At 37.5% G+C, this 22,420-nt stretch overlaps 1 protein-coding gene across 5 annotated transcripts in view; it reads right to left on the reverse strand.

Annotated features, from left to right (window-relative positions):
* EFCAB3 (EF-hand calcium binding domain 3) overlaps nucleotides 1–22,420 on the reverse strand; it is a 157,773-nt gene that overhangs the window by 118,686 nt on the left and 16,667 nt on the right. For all 5 annotated transcript variants that reach the window (XM_019466645.2, XM_053892743.1, XM_019466646.2 and 2 more), the window contains 2 exons: nucleotides 10,551–10,604; nucleotides 9,944–10,048 (listed from right to left, as the gene is read on the reverse strand). In XM_019466645.2, the coding sequence (XP_019322190.2) occupies nucleotides 9,944–10,048; nucleotides 10,551–10,604 (159 nt within the window). The remainder of the gene's footprint in view (nucleotides 1–9,943; nucleotides 10,049–10,550; nucleotides 10,605–22,420) is intronic.

Raw genomic sequence — 22,420 nt, forward strand, 5'->3', positions numbered from 1 at the left:
TTATAATGGTCTATTTTAAGCTTATAAGAACTTAACTAAGAATGCATACCAAAGGTATAAATTTCTATTCTCCCCTCCTTTTATGTTTTTGTTATCACAACTTACATCCTTTACCTTGTGTATCCATTAACAGATTGTTAACTAAAAATGTAGTTATAGTTATTTTTAATACTTTAGTCTTTTAATGCTCATACTAGATTAGTAAGTGATATACCCCCTACTATTACATTAGAATATTCTGAAATTAACTGTACATTTACCTTTAGCAGTGAGATTTACATTTTCATATGTTTTCCTGTTACTAGTTAAGCACCCTCTTGTTTTAGTTTGAAGAAGTTTCTTTAACATTTCTTGCAAGGCTGCTCTAGTGGTGATGGACTCCTTCAGCTTCCGCTTGTCTGGAGAACTATTTCTCTTTCAGTTCTGAAAGACAACTTTGCCAAGTAGGGCATCCTTGGTTGGCAAGTTTTTTTCTTCTCTCACTTTGAGTATATAATGTCACTCCTCTCTGGCCTACCAAGTTTCTCCTGAAAAATCTACTGATAGTCTTATGGGGTTTTCCTTGTATATAACAAGTTGTTTTCTTCTTTCCATATTTAAGATTTACCCCCTTGATTTTAACAACTGTAATGCATCTTAGTGTGGCTAGCTTTGATTTATCTTATTTGGGGCTACCTGAGTTTCCTGAATCCTCATGTCTGCTTCTTTTCTCAGGTTGGGGAAGTTTCCAGGCATTATTTCTTTGAATAGGCTTTCTGTCCTGTTCTCTCTCTCTTCTCCTTCTGGGAGCCCTATAATGTGAACATTGGTCCACTTCCTGGTGTCCCATAAATCCCTTAAGCTATTTTCACTCTTTTTCATTCTTTTACTTTTAGCTCTTCTATTTGGGTAAATTCCACTGCCCTGTATTTTGAGTTTGCTGGTTGTTTCTTCCACTTGATTGAGTCTACTGTTGAACCCCTCTACTGAATTTTTCAGCTGAGTTATTTTATTCTTCAGCTTTCCGATTTCTCTTTGGTACTTTCTTGTGTTTTCTATCTCTTTGTTGAAACTCTCACTTTGTTCGTGCATTGTTCTCTTGACCTCAATAAGCATCTTTATGATCATTATTTTGAACTCCTTATCAGGTACATCACTTATCTCCATTTCATTGAAGTCTGTTTCCGGACTTTTATCTTGTCCTTTTGTTTGGAACATATTCCTTTGCTTCTTCAATTTCCTTGACTCTGCTGGTTTCTGTACATTACATAAAAGAGCCACCTCTTTTAGTCTTTTTAATTTTTTTTTAATTTTAAGTTTTTAATTATAGTTAGTTAACAGTGTTGTATTAGTTTCAGATGTACAAGATAGTGATTCAGCATTTCTATATATCACCCTGTGCTCATCACAAGTATACACCTTGATCTTCCCTTACTTCCCTCCCCAATGGTAACCATCAGTTTGTTCTCTATAATTAAGAGTCTATTTCTTGCTTTGCTTCTCTCTTATTTTTTCTCTTTGCTTGTTTGTTTGGTTTCTTAAATTCCATATGAGTGAAATCATATGCTATTTGTTTTGCTCTGACCTATTTCTCTTAGCATTATACTCTCTAGCTCCATCCATGTTGCAAATGGCAAGATTTCATTCTTCTTTTTATGGTTGAATAATATTCCATTGTGTGTGTGTGTGTGTGTGTGTGTGTGTGTGTGTATATATATATATATATATATATATATATATATATATATATAAAACACATTTTCTTTATCCATTTACCAATCATCATCTCGATAGAGTGGTCTTATGTAGGAGGTAAACCTTATTTGTTCAGCTTAGTGAGAACTCCTGGTTGTTTCTCAGACCCATGTGTTTATCTAAGCTGTCTTTGTTTTCAGGGGCTACCAGGAGTTGAGGGTGTGCCAAGACTTGTCAGTGTCCCAAAATGTAAGATCTCAGGCAGCACCTTGATGCAGGCTGATTTTTTCATTTTTTAACTCACCAAAAAGTATTTGCTGGATGCCTACATATATGCCAGGCTCTATTTTCAGTGCTAGAAATACAAAGCAAACAACATGAAGTCTCTGCTTCTGTTGCAGCAATTACCAACGTCCGAGCAACCACTGGGTTACGAACAATTTCCGAATGACCAATAGAGCATTGAATTAAAACAGAAATTTATTTAAAGTGCTCTCTTTGTTCCTTAGATTTATTTGGGTATCTTTGTTTCTTTGGTTATATTTTTAAAAGTCAGTTCTTGATAACCTGTTTTACAGAGCAGAGGCAATAATATTTATTTTGAGGTTTTTAGCTAGACTGCCCTCCAGATAATTTAGGGTGGGGCCATATTCCAATTCCAACAGGAGTTTTATAATCTTGTCTGGCTCATGTGTTACACATGTGAAAAAGAAATAGTTTCAGATAAGAAATAGGAGACTACTTTTTTGACAAGCATTTTGACAACGCTTGATTTCAAGCATGATCAGATCATATTAGATAAACTCATATACCAACACTTCTAGGATACTTATCAAACTATTAATTAATCCACAGAATCATTTCAAGATACTAAACATGCTAAGATGCTCAAGATACTAAGACTTAAACAGAGTGCTTTGATCAAATGCTATTGCTGAAAACCATGCCAAAAAGTGCTAATCCTAGATAAATATACTAATTATATTTTTCTCTATATCATAAAGTTTAGCTATTTCAACAAATTAACTATAGTGGGGGTTGCTTATTTAAAATTAAGATTCATAGGGGCACCTGGGTGGCTCAGTTGCTTAAGCTTCTGACTTTGGCTCAGGTCATGATCTCACAGTTCCTGGGTTTGAGCCCCACATCGGGCTCTGTGCTGGCAGCTCGGAGCCTGGAGCCTGCTTCGGATTCTGTGTCTCCTCTCTCTACCCCTCCCCTGCTCGCGCCCTGCCCTGCCTCTCTCTCTCTCTCCAAAATAAATAAATAAGCATTTAAAAAATAAAATTAAGATTCATAGCCTCCACCTAAAACATATTTGATCATAGTCTTGAGGGGGCAGGTAATTTCTGTGTAATTTAAAGTTTGATACCTGTGAATTAATTTAATGTGATTGTTAGATATATGCTGTATATATTTTACAATAGTACAAATAACATTTAACAGTTTCCAGCACCCTTCCCCATTTCTTTTTGTTGCTTTCTGAATTCCTTTATAATTTTCTCTCCCTACCCCTCAAAAATACTTTTTTGTTTGCTTTATTTTTTTTCACTTTTATTTTTTAACATGTTTATGTATTCATTTGGTTGGGGGAGGGGCAGGGAGACAAGAAGAGAGAGAATCCCAAGCAGGCCCTGGAATGTCAGCATAGAGCCTAACATGGGGCTCGATCTCACAAACTTCAAGATCATGACCTGAGCCAAAATCAGTTAAGCCGGATGCTTAACTGACTGAGCCACCCAGGTGCCCCTGTTTAGCTTAATTTTTTAACTTGTTTACTTGATCCCAACACTGATTTTCATCTCATTTTGGTATTCTCTGGCATAGGAACTCTTCAAGCAGCAATATAAGCAATTATTGATATTTTATTTAAGATTAATATTGAGACAATATATCTCCATTCTTTAGGATTGGGTATCTATAAACTTCTGGCTTTTTCCATGAAATTAGTAAGTATGTTTAAGATCTTCCTACAGAGCTTGGTGTGGGAAGATGGCGGCGTAGGAGGACTCTGAGCTCACCGCGTCCTGCGGATCACTTAGATTCCACCCACACCTGCCTAAATAACCCAGAAAATCGCCAGAAGACTAGCAGAACAGATTCTCTGGAGCCAAGCGTAGATGAGAGGTCCACGGAAGAGGGTAGGAAGGGCGGAGAGGTGGTGTGCGCTACACGGACTGGAGGGAGGAAGCCGGGGCGGAGGGGCGGCCTGCTGGCCAAGCAGAGCCCCTGAGTCTGGCTTGCAAAAGTGGAGGGGCCAGATGGAGTGTGTTTTGACAGCAAGCGGGACTTAACATCCGGAAGGTTATAAGTTAACAGCTCTGCTCAGAGAGCGGGAGGGCTGGAGGACAACGGGAGGGAGAGTTGCTGAGCCCCGGACGACAGAGCTCAGCTTGGCGGGGAACAAAGGCGCTCGCCAGTGCCATCTCCCTCACCCATCCCCCAGCCAAAATCCCAAAGGGAACCGGTTCCTGCCAGGGAACTTGCTTGCACCACGCAAACACCCAACTCTGTGCTTCTGCGGATCCGTCCCTCCAGTGGGTCTGACTCCCTCCCGCTGCCACAGGGCCCCTCCCAAAGCCCATCACAGAAGGATAAACAAACTGAGCCTGCCCCTCCCGCCCCCATGCACCTTGCCAATCCACCCCAGCTAATACGCCAGATCCCCAGCACCACAAGCCTGGCAGTGTGCAAGTAGCCCAGACAGGCCACGCCACCCCACAGTGGATCCTGCCCCTAGGAGAGGGGAAGAGAAGGCACACACCAGTCTGACTGTGGCCCCAGCGGTGGGCTGGGGGCAGACATCAGGTCTGACTGCGGCCCCGCCCACCAATGCAAGTTATTCAAGACAGCACAGGGGAAGTGCCCCACAATCCCGCACCACTCCAGGGACTATCCAAAATGAAGAAATGGAAGAATTCCCCTCAAAAGAATCTCAAGGAAATAACAATAGCTAACAAACTGATCAAAAAGGATTTAAACAATGTAACAGAAAGTGAATATAGAATAATAGTCATAAAATTAATCGCTGGGCTTGAAAACAGTATAGAGGACAGCAGAGAATCTATTGCTACAGAGATCAAGGGATTAAGGAACAGCCAGGAGGAGCTAAAAAATGCTATAAACGAGCTGCAAAATAAAATGGAGACAACCACAGCTTGAAGAGGCAGAGGAGAGAATAGGTGAACTAGAAGATAAAATAATGGAAAAAGAAGAAGCTGAGAAAAAGAGAGATTAAAAAATCCAGGAGTATGAGGGGAAATTAGAGAACTAAGTGATGCACTAAAGAGAAATAATCTACGCATAATTGGTATTCCAGAGGAGGAAGAGAGAGGGAAAGGTGCTGAAGGTGTACTTGAAGAAATCATAGCTGAGAACTTCCCTGATCTGGGGAAGAAAAAAGGCATAGAAATCCAAGAGGCACAGAGAACTCCCTTCAGATGTAACTTGAATCAATCTTCTGCACGACATATCATAGTGAAACTGGCAAAGTACAAGGATAAAGAGAAAATTCTGAAAGCAGCTAGGGATAAACGTGCTCTAACATATAAAGGGAGACCTATAAGACTTGTGACCGATCTCTCTACTGAAACTTGGCAGGCCAGAAAGGAATGGCAGGAGATCTTCAATGTGATGAAAAGAAAAAAATATGCAGCCGAGAATCCTTTATCCAGCAAGTCTGTCATTTAGAATAGGAGGAGAGATAAAGGTCTTCCCAAGCAAACAAAAACTGAAGGAATTTGTCACCACTAAACCAGCCCTACAAGAGATCCTAAGGGGGATCCTGTGAGACAGAGTACCAGAGACATCGCTACAAGCATAAAACCTACGGACATCACAATGACTCTAAACCCATATCTTTCTATTAATAACACTGAATGTAAATGGACTAAATGTGCCAACCAAAAGACATAGGGTATCAGAATGGATAAAAAAACAAGACCCATCTATTTGCTGTCTACAAGAGACTCATTTTAGACCTGAGGACACCTTCAGATTGAAAGTGAGGGGATGGAGAACTATTTACCATGCTACTGGAAGTCAAAAGAAAGCTGGAGTAGCCATACTTATATCAGACAAACTAGACTTTAAAGGCTGTAACAAGAGATGAAGAAGGGCATGATATAATAATTACAGGGTCTATCCATCAAGAAGAACTAACAATTATAAATGTCTATGTGCCGAATAGGGGAGCCCCCAAATATATAAAACAATTACTCATAAACATAAGCAACCTTATTGATAAGAATGTGGTAATTGCAGCAGACTTTAACACCCCACTCACAGCAATGTATAGATCATCTAGACATACGGTCAATAAAGAAACAAGGGTCCTGAATGATACATTGGATCCGATGGACTTGACAGATCTATTTAGAACTCTGCATCCCAAAGCAACAGAATATACTTTCTTCTCGAGTGCACATGGAACATTCTCCAAGATAGATCACACACTGTGTCACAAAACAGCCCTTCATAAGTATACAAGAATTGAAATCATACCATGCATACTTTCAGACCACAATGCTATGAAGCTTGAAATCAACCACAGGAAAAAGTCTGGAAAACCTCCAAAAGCATGGAGGTTAAAGAACACCCTACTAAAGAATGAATGGGTCAACCAGGCAATTAGAGAAGAAATTAAAAAATATATGGAAACAAACGAAAATGAAAATACAACAATCCAAACGCTTTGGGATGCAGTGAAGGCAATCCTGAGAGGAAAATACATTGCATTCCAGGCCTATCTCAAGAAACAAGAAAAATCCTAAATACAAAATCTAACAGCACACCTAAAGGAAGTAGAAGCAGAGCAGCAAAGACACCCCAAACCCAGCAGCAGAAGAGAAATAATAAAGATCAGAGCAGAAATAAACAATATAGAATCTAAAAAAACTGTAGAGCAGATCAACGAAACCAAGAGTTGGTTTTTTGAAAAAATAAACAAAATTGATAAACCTCTAGCCAGGCTTCTCAAAAAGAAAAGGGAGATGACCCAAATAGATAAAATCATGAATGAAAATGGAATTATTACAACCAATCCCTCAGAAATACAAGCAATTATCAGGGAATACTATGAAAAATTATATGCCAACAAACTGGACAACCTGGAAGAAATGGACAAATTCCTAAACATGCACACACTTCTAAAATTCAAACAGGAGGAAACAGAAAGCTTGAACAGACCCCATAACCAGCGAAGACATTGAATCAGTTATCAAAAATCTCCCAACAAATAAGAGTCCAGGACCAGATGGCTTCCCTGGGGAATTCTACCAGACATTTATTTATTTATTTATTTATTTATTTTTTAATTTAATTTTATTTTTATTTTTTAATATATGAAATTTACTGTCAAATTGGTTTCCATACAACACCCAGTGCTCATCCCAAAAGGTGCCCTCCTCAATACCCATCACCCACCCTGCCCTCCCTCCCACCCCCCATCAACCCTCAGTTTGTTCTCAGTTTTTAACAGTCTCTTATGCTTTGGCTCTCTCCCACTCTAACCTCTTTTTTTTTTTTTTTCCTTCCCCTCCCCCATGGGTTTCTGTTACGTTTCTCACTACCAGACATTTAAAGCAGAGATAATACCTATCCTTCTCAAGCTATTCCAAAAAATGGAAAGGGAAGGAAAACTTCCTTCCCTCATTCTATGAGACTCATTCTATGAAGCCAGTATTACTTTGATTCCTAAACCAGACAGAGACCCAGTAAAAAAAAAAGAGAACTACAGGCCAATATCCCTGATGAATATGGATGTAAAAATTCTCAATAAGATACTAGCAAATCGAATTCAACAGCTTCTAAAAAGAATTATTCACCATGATCAAGTGGGATTCATTCCTGGGATGCAGGGGTGGTTCAACATTTGCAAATCAATCAACGTGATACATCACATTAATAAAAGAAAAGATAAGAACCATATGATCCTGTCAATCGCAGAAAAAGCATTTGACAAAATTCAGCATCCTTTCCTAATAAAAACCCTCGAGAAAGTCAGGGTAGAAGGAACATACTTAAACATCATAAAAGCCATTTATGAAAAGCCCACAGCTAACATCATCCTCAATGGGGAAAAACTGAGAGCTTTTTCTCTGAGATCAGGAACACGACAGGATGTCCACTCTCACCGCTGTTGTTTAACATAGTGTTGGACGTTCTAGCATCAGCAATCAGACAACAAAAGGAAATCAAAGGCATCAAAATTGGCAAAGATGAATCAAGCTTTCACTTTTTGCAGATGACATGATATTATACGTGGAAAATCCGATAGACTCCACCAAAAGTCTGCTAGAACTGATACATGAATTCAGCAAAGTTGCAGGATACAAAATCAATGTACAGAAATCAGTTGCATTCTTATACACTAATAATGAAGCAACAGAAAGACAAATAAAGAAACTGATCCCATTCACAATGGCACCAAGAAGCATAAAATACCTAGGGATAAATCTAACCAAAGATGTAAAAGATCTGTATGCTGAAAACTATAGAAAGCTTATGAAGGAAATTGAAGAAGATATAAAGAAATGGAAAAACATTCCGTGCTCATGGGTTGGGAGAGTAAATATTGTCAAAATGTCAATACTACCCAAAGCTATCTACACATTCAATGCAATCCCAATCAAAATTGCACCAGCATTCTTCTCGAAGCTAGAACAAGCAATCCTAAAATTCATATGGAACCACTAAAGGCCCCGAATAGCCAAAGTAATTTTAAAGAAGAAGACCAAAGCAGGAGGCATCACAATCCCAGACTTTAGCTCTACTACAAAGCTGTCATCATCAAGACAGCATGGTATTGGCACAAAAACAGATACATAGACCAATGGAATAGAATAGAAACCCCAGAACTAGACCCACAAAAGGATGGCCAACTAATCTTTGACAAAGCAGGAAAGAATATCCAATGGAAAAAAGAGTCTCTTTAACAAATGGTGCTGGGAGAACTGGACAGCAACATGCAGAAGAATGAAACTAGACCACTTTCTTACACCATTCACAAAAAGTAACTCAAAATGCATAAAGGACTTGAATGTGAGACAGGAAACCATCAAAACACTAGAGGAGAAAGCAGGAAAAGACCTCTCTGACCTCAGCCGCAGCAATTTCTTACTTGACACATCCCCAAAGGCAAGGGAATTAAAAGCAAAAATGAACTATTGGGACCTCATGAAGATAAAAACCTTCTGCACAGCAAAGGAAACAATCAACAAAACTAAAAGGCAACCAACGGAATGGGAAAAGATATTTGCAAATACCATATCAGACAAAGGGCTAGTATCCAAAATCTATAAAGAGCTCACCAAACTCCACACCCGAAAAACAAATAACCCAGTGAAGAAATGGGCAGAAAACATGAATAGACACTTCTCTAAAGAAGACATCCGGATGGCCAACAGGCACATGAAAAGATGCTCAACATCCCTCAGCATCAGGGAAATACAAATCAAAACCACACTCGGATATCACCTCACGCCAGTCAGAGTGGCCAAAATGAACAAATCAGGAGACTATAGATGCTGGAGAGGATGTGGAGAAACGGGAACCCTCTTGCACTGTTGGTGGGCATGCAAACTGGTGCAGCCGCTCTGGAAAACAGTGTGGAGGTTCCTCAAAAAATTAAAAATAGACCTACCCTATGACCCAGCAGTAGCACTGCTAGGAATTTACCCAAGGGATACAGGAGTACTGATGCATAGGGGCACTTGTACCTCAATGTTTATAGCAGCACTCTCAACAATAGCCAAATTATGGAAAGAGCCTAAATGTCCATCAACTGATGAATGGATAAAGAAATTATGGTTTATATACACAATGGACTACTACGTGGCAATGAGAAAGAATGAAATATGGCCCTTTGTAGCAACGTGGATGGAACTAGAGAGTGTGATGCTAAGTGAAATAAGCCATACAGAGAAAGACAGATACCATATGGTTTCAGTCTTATGTGGATCCTGAGAAACTTAACAGAAACCCATGGAGGAGGGGAAGGAAAAAAAAGAAAAAAAGAGGTTAGAGTGGGGGAGAGCCAAAGCATAAGAGACTCTTAAAGACTGAGAACAAACTAAGGATTGATGGGGGGTGGGAGGGAGGGGGAGGGTAGGTGATGGGCATTGAAGAGGGCATCTTTTGGGATGAGCACTGGGTGTTGTATGGAAACTAATTTGACAATAAATTTCATATAATAATAATAATAAAAAAAGATCTTCCTACAGAAAAACAAAAACTTCCTTACAGGGCACTGTGTACTTGAAATGCTCACCATCAACTGGCAGGTGATTGCACAATTTCTCAATTTCTTCCTCTTCAAGTGGGAATTCCATATTTTCAAGAGCATCATCTATTTTATTGATATTAACCTTTCCTCCTTAGGAAAGAAAGAGATAACAAAATAAATTTGTATTTATGCCAAAGAGGGAAAACTGCTTGGTCATACAAATCAAGAAACACAAATAGGAAGTAAAAAGCAGTGTTATCATTAAGTTCTCTGAGTGATCAAAAGAATTAGCTAAGGATTAAGAATAGAAAAATTCTCCCTGTCAATTTTCCAGAAAACACTATTATAGCAACTTGTATGATGAGTTTACCCAGAAGAGAGAGAAGAGCAGGCAAGACTGATGAGTTATAGCAAAGAGACAACCAATACACAAATTTCTTACCATTAAATAAGATTTGAAATTTGCTACAATGACAAAATAGTGTAGGTTATTTTCCCAAATGTGACTGTGTACAACCAAGAATGACAGCTCATTAAAAAAAATAGAATAACATAATTAGCAGTCTAATCATTGAGAAATAAGAGAGATTTTAGAAAAGTAAATGCAAAAGCTTGAAGATGTTTTCTCTTTCTTGGCATGCTTCTCACTTACCTCTGTATCTCTTCACTCCATCCATCAACCTTTTTTTATACACCTTATTGTTATCTGTAAGATAAGGGTCAAATTTGGTTGACTAAGAAGTGGAAACAGAGAAAGTCAGTAGCATTTAGTTATTTGTAGATTTTTACAAGTTATTACTAGTTATAATTCCAAAGAAGAAGGAAGCAAAGAGATGACTAAGATTCTCAAGGTAACTATTTATCTCTGCATCTGAGTTACTATTGGTAGAACTCTAACATGTTAAAACAGATTTCTTTCTTTCTTTTTTTTTCTAAAGTGTCCCTCCTTTCCCTTCTACAACTGTTTTATCACCTTTTTCCTATCTTTAGCTTTAGACTTGTTATAGATGCTGGTTCCAACATTGAAAAATGTTTATCCATAACAGCAGTACCCCAAAGAGAACATTACTCCCAAATTAATATTTAAGTGGTAAGGACAGAATATTTTATATCAGAAGTGGCTCTTTCTACATTTATTTTTCTCTTAATTTTTAAACACTGAGTATAATTGACATACAACATTGTGAAGTTTAGGGTATACAACATATTGATTTGATATATTTATATTGTAGTATGATTGCCATTGTATCATTAGCTAATACCTCTATCACATCAAAAAATTATTTCTTTTTGCGATGGGTAAAATTAAGATCTGGCTACTTAGCAACTTTAATGTTTACAATACAGTTTTGTTTTCTATAATCACGTTCTGTATACTAGATCTCTAGGACTCATTTATCTACTAGTTGTAAGTATGTATCCTTAAACAACATCTCTCCATTCTTCCATGATTCCCCCTACTACCCAGCCCCGGTAACTAGCATTCCACTGTCGAGTTGTTTTTTTTTTGTTTTTTTTTTTTTTTAGATTTCACATATATGAGATATCATTCAGTATTTGCCTTTCTCTGCTTCACCTATCTCACATAGCATAATGTCCTCAAGGTCTACCCATGTTGTTGCAAATGGTAGGATTTTTTCTTTTCTTATGGCTGAATAGTATTCCATTGACTATAATACACCACATCTTCTTTATTCATTCACTCATTGATAGGCACTTAGGTTGTTTCCATATCTTGGCTGCTACAAATAATGCTGCAATAAACATGGGAGTGCATAAATCTCTGATAACCTGTTTTTACTTTTTTCGGATATATATCCAGAAGTGGGATTGTATATGTATTGTAGTTTTATTTTTAATTCTTTTGAGAAGCCTCCATATTTTTCTCCATAGTGGCCAAACCAGTTTACAATTCCATCAACAGTGTACAAGTGTTCCCTTTTCTCCACATCCTCACCAACACTTGTTATCTCTTGTCTTCTTGATGATAGCCATTTTTACAGGTGTGAGGAGGTATCTTATTGTGATTTTGATTTGCACTTCCTTAATGATTAGTGATGTTGAGCACCTTTTCATGTACATGTTGGCCATCTGTATGTCTTTGGAAAATGTCTATTTAAATACTCTGCCTTAAATTTTTTTTAATGTTTATTTTTCATAGAGAAAGAGAGAGATAGATAGATAGAGAGAGAGAGAGAGAGAGAGAGAGAAGGGGAGAAGCAGATAGAGAGAGAGGAAGACACAGAATCTGAAGCAGGCTCCAGGCTATGAGCTGTCAGCACAGACCCTGACATGGGGCTCAAACCCATGAACCACGAGATCATGACCTGAGCTGAAGTCAGACATTTAACCAACTGAGCCACCCAGGCACTCCTAAATACTCTGCCTGTAAAAACATTTGTCTTTGCTATTGAGTTGTGTGAATTCCTTATATCTTTTGAATATTACCTTTTTATCCTATACATGGCTTGAAAAAATTTTTTCCATTCTGTAGGTTACATTTTCATTTCATTAATTGTTTCTTTTGCAGTGCACAAGTTTTATGTAGTTCCACTTGTTAAATTTTTTTGTTGTTTGTGCTTTTGGTGTCATATCCAAAATACCATCGCTAGGACCAATGTCAAGGACTTCCTTCCCGATGTGTTCTTCCAGGAATTTTACCAAATTGGGTCTTATGTTTAAGTCTTTGATCCATTTCAAGATATTTTATGTGAGTTGTGTAAGATAGGGGTTAAGTTTTAGTCTTCTGCATGTATTTATCTAGTTTTCCCAACATCATTTGTTGAAAAGACAATCCTTTCCTCATTGCATGTTCTTGGTTTCCTTATCAAATATTAGTTGACTGTATATAGGGGGGTTTAGTTCTGGGCTCTCTCTTCTATTCCATTTGCATATGTGTCTATTTTTATGTCAGTACCATACTATTTTAGTTAACAAAACTTTGTAATCCGGAAGTGAGATGCCTCAGATTTTGTTCTTTCTCATGATTGCTTTGGACATTCAGGATCTTTTGTGGTTCTATACAATATTTAGGATTGTATTTTCTATTTCTGTGAAAAATACCATGGAATTTTTATAAGAATTGCATTGAATCTAGAGACAGCTTCAAGTAGCATGGGAATTTTAACATTAACTCAATCTATGAGCACAGGATGTCCTTCCAATTGTTTATGTCTTCTTTGATTTCTTTCAACAAAGTCTTGTAGAATTCATTCTACAAATCTTCCACTTCCACTTCTAGGTATTTTATTGTTTGTGATGCTATTGTGAATGGGATAGGTTTCATTTATTCATTCATTTTACTTTTTTTAAAAGTAAGCTCTATGCCTAATATGGGGCTTGAACTTAAGACTGTGAGATCAAGAGTCACATGCTCTACTGACTGAGCCAGCCAGGCACTCCTGGGATAAGTTTTTTTTTTTTTTCCAGATGTTTTATTGTTCGTATATAGAAATGCAATTGATTTCTGTTTATTGCTTTATATCCTGCAGCTTAACTGAATTAATTGATTATATCCAACACTTTTTCTTAGTTGAGCCTTTGAGATTTTCAATGTCACTTGCATTTCAATATCCTTTGCAATTAATGACAATTTTGCTTCTTCCTCGATGATTTGGATGCCTTGTATTTCTTTGTCATGCCTGATTGCTTTAGCTAGTATTTCCGGGATTATGTTGAACAAAAGTGTTGAGAAGGAACACCCTTGTCTTGTTCCTAATCTTAAAGGAAAAGGTTTTGGTTTTCCACCATTGAGTATAATTGCTGTGGGTTTGTTGCATATGGCCCTTTTTATGCTGAGGTATTTTCTTCTTATACCCAATCTGTTGAGGTTTTTATCATGAAAGGATGTTGTGTTTGGTCAAATGTTTTTCTGTATCTACTAAGATGATCATACAATTTTATCTTTCATTCTATTAATTAGTGTATCACATGTATTGCTATGCATATATTGAGCCATATTTGCATTCCAGGGATAAATCCTACTTGGTCATGGTGTATAATCCTTTTAATGAGTTCTTGAATTTGGCATGGCAATACATTGTTGAGAATTTTGCATCTGTGTCCATCAGGGATATTGGTATATAGTTTTCATTTTTGTAGCAGGTGATGCTGGTCTTGTAGAATGAGTTTGGAAATGTTCCTTTCTCTTCAGCCTTTTTGGCAGAGTTTGAGAAGGAGTGGAATTCTTTAACATTCTTTTTTTTTTTTTTTTGAAGAGACAGCAGACTCTTGAAATTTATTTTATCTTTATAATACTGACTAGTTTTATATTGCTTACTTGTTGTCATACATATTACTTATCCATTACTTGAGACTCCTCTATCATCTTTAACATTTTTTTTTAAGAAAGAGCGCAAGCAGGGGAGAGGGGTAGAGGGAGAGAGAAAGAGAATCTCAAGCAGGCTCCATGCTCAGCCTGGAGCCTGATATAGGGCTCTATCTCACAACTACAAGATCATGACCTGAGCTGAAATCAAGAGTTGGCCACTTAACCAACTGAACTACCCAGGTACCCCAAGAAGGATTGGCATGAATTCTTTAAACTTTTGGTAATATTTGCCAGTGAAGCCATCTGGTCCTGGAGTTTTCTAGGTTGGGAAGTTTTTCATTACTGAATCAATCTCCTTACTCATTATTAGTCTGTTCAATTTTCTATTTCTTAATTCAGTCTTCATAGGTTGTATGTTTTTGGAAATTATCTATTCCTGTTATCTATAGTGTCAGTTGTAATTTCTCCTCTTTCATTTCTGATTTTCTTTGAGTCTTCTACTTTTTTGAACCTCATTAAGAGTTGTCAATTTTGTTTGTTAAAAAATCAGCTCTTAGTTTTACTTATCTTTTTTATTGCTTTTTTTAATCTCTATTTCATTTATTTCCACTCTGATCTTTCTTATTTCTTTCCTCCACTAATTTGAGCTTAACTGTTCTTCTTCTTTTTTTTTTTTCTAGTTCCTTTAGGTATAAAGTTAGGTTGCTTATATGTGATCTTTCTTATTTCCTGAAATATTCATTTATCACTCTAAACTTCTCTAACAGAACTATTTTAAAGAATCCCATAGGTTTTGTATGTTGTATTTCCATTTTCATTTGTTTCAAGGTATTCTTTGATTTCCCTTTGATTTCGTCAACCCATTGACTTGCCAAGAGTGTGTTGTTTAGTTTCCACACATTTGTAGATTTTCCAGGTTTCCTCAAGTTGTTGATTTCTAGTGTCATACCATTGTCTTTGGATAATGTACTTATTTCACTGTTGAAAGCAGGACATTCAAGTTCCCTACTATTATTGTACTGCTATCTATTTCCCCTCTCAGATCTGTTAGCATTTGCTTAATATATTTGGATGCTGTGATGGTGAGTTTGTGTATATTTATGATTGCTGTATCTTCTTGATGATTTTACCCCTTTATTATTATGTAATGACTTTCTTTGTCTCTTGTTACCATTTTTTATTTAAAATCTAGTTTGTCTGATATAATCATAGCTGTCCCTGTTTCTTTTGGTTTCACTCACATGAAATGCCTTTTTCAATCTCTTTACTTTGAGCCTATGTGTGTCCTTAAAGCTGAAGTGAGTCTCTTGTAGGCAGCATATAGTTGGATCTTGTTTTTATCCATCCAATCACTTTTGACTGGTGAATTCAATCCATTCACATTTAGAGTAGTTATTGGTATGTCAGAACTTACTAATGCCATCTTATTAATCGCTTTCTGGCTGTTTTGTGTTCCATTGTTTCTTTTCCCTTCTGTTTCTGCCTACCTTTATGAATTGGTAAGGTTTGGTGGTGGTATCCTCTGACCCCCCTCTTTGTATCTTTTGTAAATTTAATCCAGGTTTTTGCTTTGTTGTGACACCATAGGGTTTACATAAAATATCTTATAGATAAAACAGTCCACTTTAGGCTTATGGCAACTTACTTCAATCACCTACAAAGTCTCCATCCTTATATTTCTCAGTTTCACATCACTGATGCTACAATTGACCTATTTAATATGTGTATTTGTTAATAATTTATAGTAGTTATAGTTATTTTTACTAGTCTTCTTTTAACCTTTATGCTATAGTTGACTGATTAACACACCATTCTATTATAGAATTGGAGGTTTTTAAAAAAGTCTAACTGCATATTTTTCACCTTTGCCAGTATGTTGTGTACATTTGTATGTTTTCAGGTGACTGGATAGTGTCTTTTCATTTCAGCTTAAATAACTCCATTCAGTATTTCTTGGCCAGACAGGTCTATTAGTGGTGAACTCCCTCAGCTTTTGTTTGTCTGGGAAAGCCTTTATTCCTCCTTCATACGTAAAGGATAACTTTGCTGAATAAAGTATTCTTGGCTGGCAAGTTTTCTCTTTCAGCACTTTGAATCTGTGATTAAACTCTGGAGTTTCTGCTGAGAAATCTGTTGATAGCATATAGTGGGAGTTCCTTTCTGGGTTACATTTGTTTTTTACTGCTCTTTTCAGGACTTTTTATCAATGATTTTTAAAATTGAGATATAATTGACATATAACATCATATTAGTTTCAGGTTTACAACATAATAATTTGATATTTGTATAGATTATGAAGTGATTATCACAAAAAAGCTAGTTAATACTATTGATTTTTGACTGTTTCAATATAATGTGTCTTAGATAAAGTCTTTTTTGCATTGAGATAATAGGATGATCTATTATTAGCTTGATGGACTTGGATGTCCAAATTGTTCCCCAGATTTGGGGGGTTCTCAACTATTATTTCTCTGTTCTCTGCCTCCTTTTCCCTTTTTTCCTTCTGGGAACTGATTATTCTAATATTTGTCTTTTGATGGAATTCTGTAGCTCGCATAGGCTTTCTTTGCTCTTTTAAAATCTTTGTTTTTCCCTCTTGCACTCTTGGTGGGAATGAAAACTGGTGCAGCCACTCTGGAGAATAGTATGGAGGTTCCTCAAAAAGTTACAACTAGAACTACTCTGTGATCCAGCAATTGCACTACTAGATATTTACCCAAAGGATACAAAAATACAGTTTCAAGGGGCACCTGGGTGGTTCAGTTGGTTAAGCGTCTGACTTTGATCTCACAGTTCATGAGTTTGAACCTGCATCAGATTCTCTGCTGTCAGCACAGAGCCTGCTTCAGATCCTCTGTCTCCCTCTCTCTCTGCCCCTCCCCTGTTCTCTCTCTCAAAAATAAACAAACATTTAAAAAATACAGATTTGAAGGGATACATGCACCCTGATGTTTATAGCAGCATTATCAACAACAGCCAAACTATGGAAATAGTCCAAGTGTCCATCAATTGATGAATGGATAAAGAAGATGTGGTATATGTACAATGGAATGTTACTCAGCCATCAAAAAGAATGAAATCTTGCCATTTGCAATGACATAGATGGAGCTAGAGTGTATTGTGCTAAGTGAAAGAAGTCAGAGAAAGATAAATACCATATGATTTTCAATCATATGTAGAATTTAAGAAATGAAACAGATGAACATATGGGAGGCGGAGAAAAAGAGAGAGGGAAACAAGCCATAAGAAACTTTTTTAAAATTTAATTTATCTTTTAAAATTTACATTCAAGTTAGTTACCATATAGTGCGACAATGATTTCAGGAGTAGATTCCTTAGTGCCCGTACCCATTTGGCCCAACCCCTCCCAGAACCCCTTCAGTAACCCTCTGTTCTCCATATTTAAGAGTCTCTTATGTTTTGTCCCCCTTCCTGTTTTTATATTATTTTTGCTTCCCTTCCCTTATGTTCATCTGTTTTGTATATTAAAGTCCTCATATGAGTGAAGTCATATGATATTTGTTTTTCTCTAATTTCACTTAGCATAATACCCTCTAGTTCCTTCTATGTAGTTGCAAATGGCAAGATTTCATTCTTTTTGATTGCTGAGTAATACTCCATTGTATATATATACTATATCTTCTTTATCCATTCATCCATTGATGGACGTTTCGGCTCTTTCCATACTCTGGCTATTGTTGATAGTGTTGCTATAAACATTGGGGTGCATGTGCCCCATTGAAACAACATACGTGTATTCCCTTGGGTAAATACCTAGTAGTGCAATTGCTGGGTCGTGGGGTAGTTCTACTTTTAATTTTTTGAGGAACCTCCATACTGTTTTCCAGAGTGGCTGCACCAGTTTGCATTCCCACCAGCAGCGCAAAAGAGATCCTCTTTCTCCACATCCTTGCCAACATCTGTTGTTGCCTGAGTCGTTAATGTTAGCCATTCTAATAGGTGTAAGGTGGTATCTCATGGTGGTTTTGATTTGTATTTCCCTGATGATGAGTGATGCTGAGCATTTTTTCATGTGTCTGTTAGCCATCTGGATGTCTTCTTTGGGGAAGTGTCTGTTTATGTCTTTTGCCCATTTATTTCTTCACTGGGTTATTTGTTTTTTTGGGTGTTGAGTTTGATAAATTCTTTATAGATTTTGGATACTAACCCTTTATCTGATATGTCATTTGTAAATATCTTCTCCCATTCTGTTGGCTGCCTTTTAGTTTTGCTGATTGTTTCCTTCACTGTGCAGAAGCTTTTTATTCTGATGAGGTCCCAATAGTTCAATTTTGCTTTTGTTTCCCTTGTCTCCAGAGACGTGTTGAGTAAGAAGTTGCTGCGGCCAAGATCAAAGAGGTCTTTGCCTGCTTTCTCCTCAAGGATTTTGATGGCTTCCTGTTTACATTGAGGTCTTTCATCCATTTTGAGTTTATTTTTGTGTATGGTGTAAGAAAGTGGTCCAGGTTCATTCTTCTGCATGTCGCTGTCCAGTTTTCCCAGCACCACTTGCTGAAGACTGTCTTTATTCCATTGGATATTCTTTCCTGCCTTGTCAAAGATTAGTTGGCCGTACATTTGTGGATCCATTTCTGGGTTTCCTATTCTGTTCCATTGATATGAGTCTGTTTTTGTGCCAGTACCATACTGTCTTAATGACTGCAGCTTTGTAATACAGCTTGAAGTCCGGGATTATGATGCCTCCTGCTTTGGTTTTCTTTTTCAAGATTGCTTTGGCTATTCGGGGTCTTTTGTAGTTCCATACAAATTTTAGGATTGTTTGTTCTAGCTCTGTGAAGAATGCTGGTGTTATTTTGATAGGTATTGCACTGAACATGTAGATTGCTCTGGGTAGTATTTACATGTTAACAATATTTGTTCTTCGTATCCAGGAACATGGAATATTTTTCCATTTTTTGGTGTCTTCTTCAACTTCTTTCATAAGCTTTCTATAGTTTTCAGTGTATAGATTTTTTACCTCTTTGGTTAGATTTATTCCTATGTATTTTATGGTTTTTGTGCAATTGTAAATGAGATCGATTCCTTGATTTCTCTTTCTGTTGTTTCATTATTGGTGTATAGGAATGCAACCGATTTCTGTGCATTGATTTTATATTCTACACCTTTGCTGAATTCATGGATCAGTTCTAGCAGGTTTTTTTTGGAATCTTTTGGGTTTTCCATAGAGTATCATGTCATCTGCAAAGGGTGAAAGTTTGACTTCCTCCTGGCCTATTTGGATGCCTTTTATTTCTTTGCGTTGTCTGATTGCTGAGGTTAAGACTTCCAATACTATGTTGAATAACAGTGGTGAGAGTGGACATGCCTGTCATGCTCCTGACCTTAGGGAGAAAGCTCTTAGTTTTTCCCCATTGAGCATGATATTAGTGTTGGGTCTTTCATATATGGCTGTTATGATCTCAAGGTATGGTAAGAAATGCTTAAATAGAGAACAAACTGAGGGTTGATACAGGGAGGTAGGTGGGTGATGGGCTAGATGGGGGATGGGTATTAAGGGGGGCACTCGGTATGATGAGCACTTGGTGTTATATGTAAGTGATGAATGACTAAATTCTACTTCTGAATCCAATATTGCACTCTATGTTAACTAACTAGAATTTAAATTTTAAAAAAGGAAAAAATATTTATTGCTTTATTCTATGTTATTTCAAAACTTCTATCCTCTAAGTAATTTATTCTTTCTTCCATTTTGTATGCCCTGCTACTGGTGCTCTCTATTGCATTTTTCATTTCATTCACTAAATTCTTCAGCTCCAGAATTACTGCTTGGTTCTTTTTCATAATTTCAATTTCTTTGGGACAGAACTCAATTTGTTCTTACATTTATTCCTGATTTCACTGAATTTTCTTTGAGTTTTCTTGTAGCTCATTGAGTTTCTTCAAAAGAATTATCTTGAATTCTTTATCCACTAGATGTCAATATGCATACCTTTGAGCTCAGCCTCTGAAGAATAATAATTTTCTTTTTATGATGTCATATTTCCTTGATTTTAAATTTTTCCTGTGGTCATGTGTTGCTACTTTGGCATTCGAAGGAACAGACACCTCCTTAGCTTTTTGCCTGTTGTCTTCAGATGGGGTGTTATATTCTATGGTGTTGTTATTATGAGTTTTTCCTTTGTCTTTGTGAAGGTATGCTTCCTCCACTCTTCTTGTTCACTTTGTGGCCAAATTTAATTTTAATTTTTTTCAACATATTTTTTAAAATTTGAGTATAGTCGATACATGTTACATTAATTTCAGGTACACAACATAGTAATTCAACAACTCTCTCTGTTATGCTATGTTCACTACAAGCGTAGATACCACCTGTCACTATGCAGCACTATGACAATACCATTGACTATATTCCCTATGCTGTACCTTTTACTCCCATGACGTATACATTCTGTAACTGGACACTTGTAACTCCTACTTCCATTTTGCCCAACCTCCACTCCCCCTGCGCCACAGCAACCATCAGTTTGTCTCTATTTATAGGTCTGATTCTGCTTTTTGTTTGTATAATCTTTATTTCTTTTTATATTCACATATGAATGAAATCATATGGTATTTATCTTTCTCTAACTTATTTCACTTAGCATAATACTCTCTAGGTCCATCCATGTTGTTGCAAGTGGAAAGATCTCATCCTTTTTTATGGCTGAGTAATATTCCATTGCACATATACACCACATCTTCTTTATCCATTCATCTATCATTGGACACTTGGGCTGCTTCCATATCTTGGCAGGTGTAAACAATGCTGCAATAAACACAGAGGTGCACGCATCTTTTCAAATTGGTGTTTTTGTTTTCTTTGGGTAAATATCCAGTAGTGGAATTATTGCATCATATGGTATTTCTATTTTTAATTTTTTGAGGAGCCTCCATACTGCTTTCCACAATGGCTGCACCAATCTACATCCCCACCAACAGTGAATGAGCATTCCTTTTTCTCCACATTCTCACCACTACTAGTTATTTCATGTCTTTTTGACTCTAGCCATTCTGATGGGTGTAAGGCGATATCTCAGGGAAATGCAAATCAGGACCACAAAGAGATGTTACCTTACACTTGTCAGAATGACTTTGTGGCCAAATTTTAAGCTTTTATATATATTTTTAATGGTCTTTAGAATTCACCAGGTTGGCTATTGAAAACTTTTGTTTTCCACCAGGTGGCGCTCTAGCTCAAGTTTATGGTTTCTCCCTTGCTGCTCCTGGCGGTTTTCTGAGCATGCTTACTACTGGAGCTCGCTCTAGAGGACGCAGTTGTCACTCCTGCACAAGGAGCTAGCAGCAGAATAAGGGGAGGTGTGGGCTTAGCACTTGGGCATTGGGAATCTTGAGAACCATAGGGAGATCCCCAGGTGTATTCCCAGAGACTCATGGGTCGACTTCCTGCTGAGCACAATCTCAACACTGCCAGTTGAAATTCATCTCTGCCTCTAAGAGTTCCCGCCTATAGTCCCCTGGGTGCTGGTGGAGAGAAATGGGTTTTCCCAGCTGGTCCTGCTCTGCTGGGGAAGCCAGGCACTCAGGCACTCACTCACTGCTTTCCTTTCCCCTAGGGGAGAGGTCACTGTGGCCTATACATCACTCCTGTGCATTATTTGCTTCGGGGAGAGTGGCGCCAGGGAGGTTTCTCTTACTGCCTCCGCTGTGACCAAATTCATATTTTTCTTTCTTTCTTTTTCTCTGATGGTGTGTTGGAGTCTCCCTCCAGCAAGGCTAGACTTCTGCAGGTTCTCTCTCGTGCCTGGGTCAGCACTCATCTGATTTTTGCCTGACAGCACTGAGAGAGATGTACACAATTTTGCCGGAATTTTGTGTTGTACGCAATTTGTACGCAATTCTGTGTTGGCTCTGCAGCCCCGTATGGAGGCTGGCTGTCCCTTGCGGGTTGCACAGGCGGGTGAGGCTCCTCCTGGGTCCCTTGGAGTAAGGTGCTAGTTCCCGAAACACTCCCAAAGGCACTCTTGTTTGTGTGTGAATGTCCAATTCATTGTTTTTGTTTTTAAAGTTTTATTTAAGTTATCTCTACACCCAATGTGGGGCTCAAACTCAGGACCAGAGATCAAGAGTCTTTTGCTTTTCCAATTGAGTCAGACAGGCGCCCTCTAATTCATTGAGTAAGAAGGGTGGTTAAAAGGACAAAGAGCTTCCATGCCATGTTGCTGATGTCACCCCTTTTTAAATTTTTAATAGGACTTTAAAGAGTTATACTTCGAGAATTTTATACAAAAACT

Source organism: Panthera pardus, unplaced genomic scaffold, assembly GCF_024362965.1.
Source record: "Panthera pardus isolate Hobbes unplaced genomic scaffold, ASM2436296v1 HiC_scaffold_3, whole genome shotgun sequence".
Lineage (NCBI taxonomy): Eukaryota > Metazoa > Chordata > Mammalia > Carnivora > Felidae > Panthera > Panthera pardus.